Raw genomic sequence first — 3,300 nt, forward strand, 5'->3', positions numbered from 1 at the left:
CAGTTGGCGAAGTGCAAAAATGGCGTCTGTTGTACCTCTTCCTGGCATAAAGCCGAATTGGTTTTGTGTTATATCACTCTCGTCTCTCAGGCGTCTCTCTATCACTTTTTCCCATACTTTCATGCTATGTGACATGAGCTTTATTCCTCTATAGTTGTTGCATTCCTGCACATCCCCTTTGTTTTTAAATATGGGCACCAGCAAACTGTCGCACCATTCGTCGGGAATGGTTTCTTCATGCAACAACTTATTGAAGAACAAAGTCAGCCACTTACATCCATCCTCACACAATAACTTCCATACTTCTCCTGGTATATCATCTGGTCCTACTGATTTTCCATTTTTCATACCTCTCACAGCCGCTCTTACTTCATCCATGGATATTTCTCTCACTACACCCATATTTATCAATTTGTGATGCAGTACCCTGCTCCAATCATTTTCTTCATTCATTAACATTTCAAAGTAGCCTTTCCACCGTTCTCTTATGACTTCATCTTTCGTTAGCACCTTTCCTGCATCATCTTTCACACATTTTATATAAGATACATCACGGGAACTCCTTTCTCTTGCTTTGGCAAGACGATATAGCTGCTTTTCGCCTTTAGGACTATCTAAGGAGTCATACAATTTGTCTTGTGCTGCTGTTTTGGCTATAGCAACTGCACGTTTTGCCATCTTCTTTCATTCTATATATTTCGTTCTTTTTATTGCCTCTTCAGTTCCTTGTCCAGCTTTAGACTTTTGCCATTCTCTAAATGCTTGTTTCTTTTGCTTTAATATTTCCTGCACCTCCTCATTCCACCACCACGTTTCCTTATCTATGATACCTTTGCCTTTCGATTCTCCCAAGACATCTTTCGCTACTCTCCGTATACAGTTTGCCATCTCTTTCCAACATTCGTTCGCATTCAATCCTTCCATATCTTTCATCTCTATCATTTTATCTATCACACGTTCTTTGAATTTTTCGGCACATTCATTCTTCTCTAGCATTTTCCATCGTATCTTTGGCGGAAGCCGTTCTTTTCTGTTAAGTGAATGGATTTTTATATACAGATCGATTACGAGGAGCCTATGCTGTGAAGTAAGATGTTCCCCTGGTATGATTTTAATGTCCTTGATACAGTTGATTTTATTTCGCTTTACAAGGAAATAATCAATCTGCGTCGTGTGTTTGCCACTTTTGTAGGTGATCAGGTGTTCATCTCTTTTTTGAAACCAGGTGTTAGCAATTGCCAGGTCGAAAGCGGCGACTGCTTGTAACAATGCTTCATCCTGCACGTTACGGCTTCCAAAACCGAAGCCCCCATGCACTCTTTCATACCCTACATTCATTCTTCCCACGTGTCCATTAAAATCTCCACCCACGTATATCTCTTCATTTGCTGGTATATCCATTGTAATTGTATCAAAATCCTCCCAAAACTTCTCTTTCGTTACATCGTCACATCCACTCTGAGGAGCATACACACTTATTAAATTGAGTATGACGTTCTCCAGCATCACTTTTACAGCGATAATCCTGTCGCTTTTTCTGTTAACATTTGTGACACCCTGTTTCAACTGACTATCTAGTACTATACCGACACCATTTCGTTTGCCGTTACTCCCACAATAGTAGAACTTATAACCTTCCCCAATCTCTCTAGCCCTTGCACCAATTATATAATTTGTATTTACATTATCTTACGCGCTTAAGCTTTTCTAAACTAGTTTATTTTTAGCATACATTTGCTTTGGCCTTTAGTGGTTGTCAAAAAAAGACTGCAGATTTTATTTACTGAGAAATAGATTCTAAAATTGTTCAAAAACTGCAAATAAATTTTTGATTAAATTCTGTCATAGATGACATTTTCAGTGCATTTGCTGATTTTTGTAACTTTTTGGTATTTTTAATGAATTATAGGAGGTATAAAAACTAGTTACAAATCACGAAAATTATTAGCCGTACGTAAATTAAAACCGTTAATACCGTTATTTGTGTAATATTTAATTTATGCAATCATTCGCTAATAATAAACCGTTATGTAATAAATATAAGTTTATCTATAATATTTTGATTGTTTTCACTAAATGGTCTAATAACGTTTTGGATCCAATGAACCCCGTGCGACTGAAAGTGTTTGAAACTAAAGTGTAAAATAATTAGATGATACAGTAAATTCAGGAAAATAATTGTAACTATGTAAAATACATATATAACATTACATGAGGTCATTAGTCACGTGCAAGGACTGTCTGCCATTATTATATAAGGGACCCGGGTTCGTCCTTAAAGTGCGTTCAAAAGAGAGGTATGGGCATTGAAAATGTTATGTCGCTTTGTGTGGTAGGGCACAGCACAGCGGATGTCATTCCAGATCCAGAGCAGAGCCCAACTGGGAAAGTAACTCCACCTTACAGACAACTGCAGCCAAATAACACTAGACCCTACTCATAGTCTTTTATTCCTGCCGGTGAGTAAGGTTGCCAGAGCTCAACGAGGGTGCGGGGTGTTAGGGTCGGCAACGCGCATGTAACTCCTCTGGAGTTGCAGGCGTACGTAGACCACGGAGACTGCTTACCATCAGGCGGGCCGTATGCTTGTTTGCCACCGATGTAGTATTAAAAAAATATTTATATTTCAAAACGTTAAACATCCCATCCCTATATGTATTGTGTTCGACTGACAGGCTGTCAAAATGTACGGAAAAACGGGTACTATTATATTCGTGGACGTTACACACACCAATAATTGTAGCGTTTAGCTAATAGCTTGATCTCATAGAAATTACAAGAAAAATAAATAGACAGAAGAGTTTAAAATATAAATTTGGGTTAGAAATAATAATAAAATAAACAAGTTAGATTCATGACAATAATTATGATAATAAATGTGTTTCATTATTCATGTAGTAGTCTTATATGCTATATTGGCTTTAGAAATAAGTTGATTTTCCCGCATTTTTAACATTTCCGACCATTTCATACAAAATAACACATTTCTACACAAAATAGCCTTTTTTATAATATCTATTTCAAATCTATAAGGTAAGGAGCTCCCAAGATATTTAGAAATGTGACAGGCAGAATCGCACCATAATAAGTCCCGTTTTTAGGGTTCCGTAGCCAAATGGCAAAAAACGGAACCCTCATAGATTCGTCATGTCCGTCTCTGTTTGTCGGATTATGTCACAGCCACTTTTTTCCGAAACTATAAAAACTATACTGTTCAAAATTGGTAATAAGATGTATTCTATGAAACGCATTAAGATTTTTACACAAAAATAGAAAAAAAAACAATACATTTAGGGGGTT

General features: G+C 37.0%; 1 protein-coding gene across 1 annotated transcript; it reads right to left on the bottom strand.

The window, feature by feature from the left end:
* Nucleotides 1-666: 666 nt before the first annotated feature.
* LOC133517517 (craniofacial development protein 2-like) lies at nt 667-1,654 on the bottom strand. The gene has a single exon (XM_061850847.1). It carries the CDS (start codon nt 1,504-1,506, stop codon nt 685-687), a length of 822 nt encoding a protein of 273 aa, XP_061706831.1. The 5' UTR covers nt 1,507-1,654; the 3' UTR covers nt 667-684.
* Nucleotides 1,655-3,300: the final 1,646 nt, after the last annotated feature.

Source organism: Cydia pomonella, chromosome 4, assembly GCF_033807575.1.
Source record: "Cydia pomonella isolate Wapato2018A chromosome 4, ilCydPomo1, whole genome shotgun sequence".
Lineage (NCBI taxonomy): Eukaryota > Metazoa > Arthropoda > Insecta > Lepidoptera > Tortricidae > Cydia > Cydia pomonella.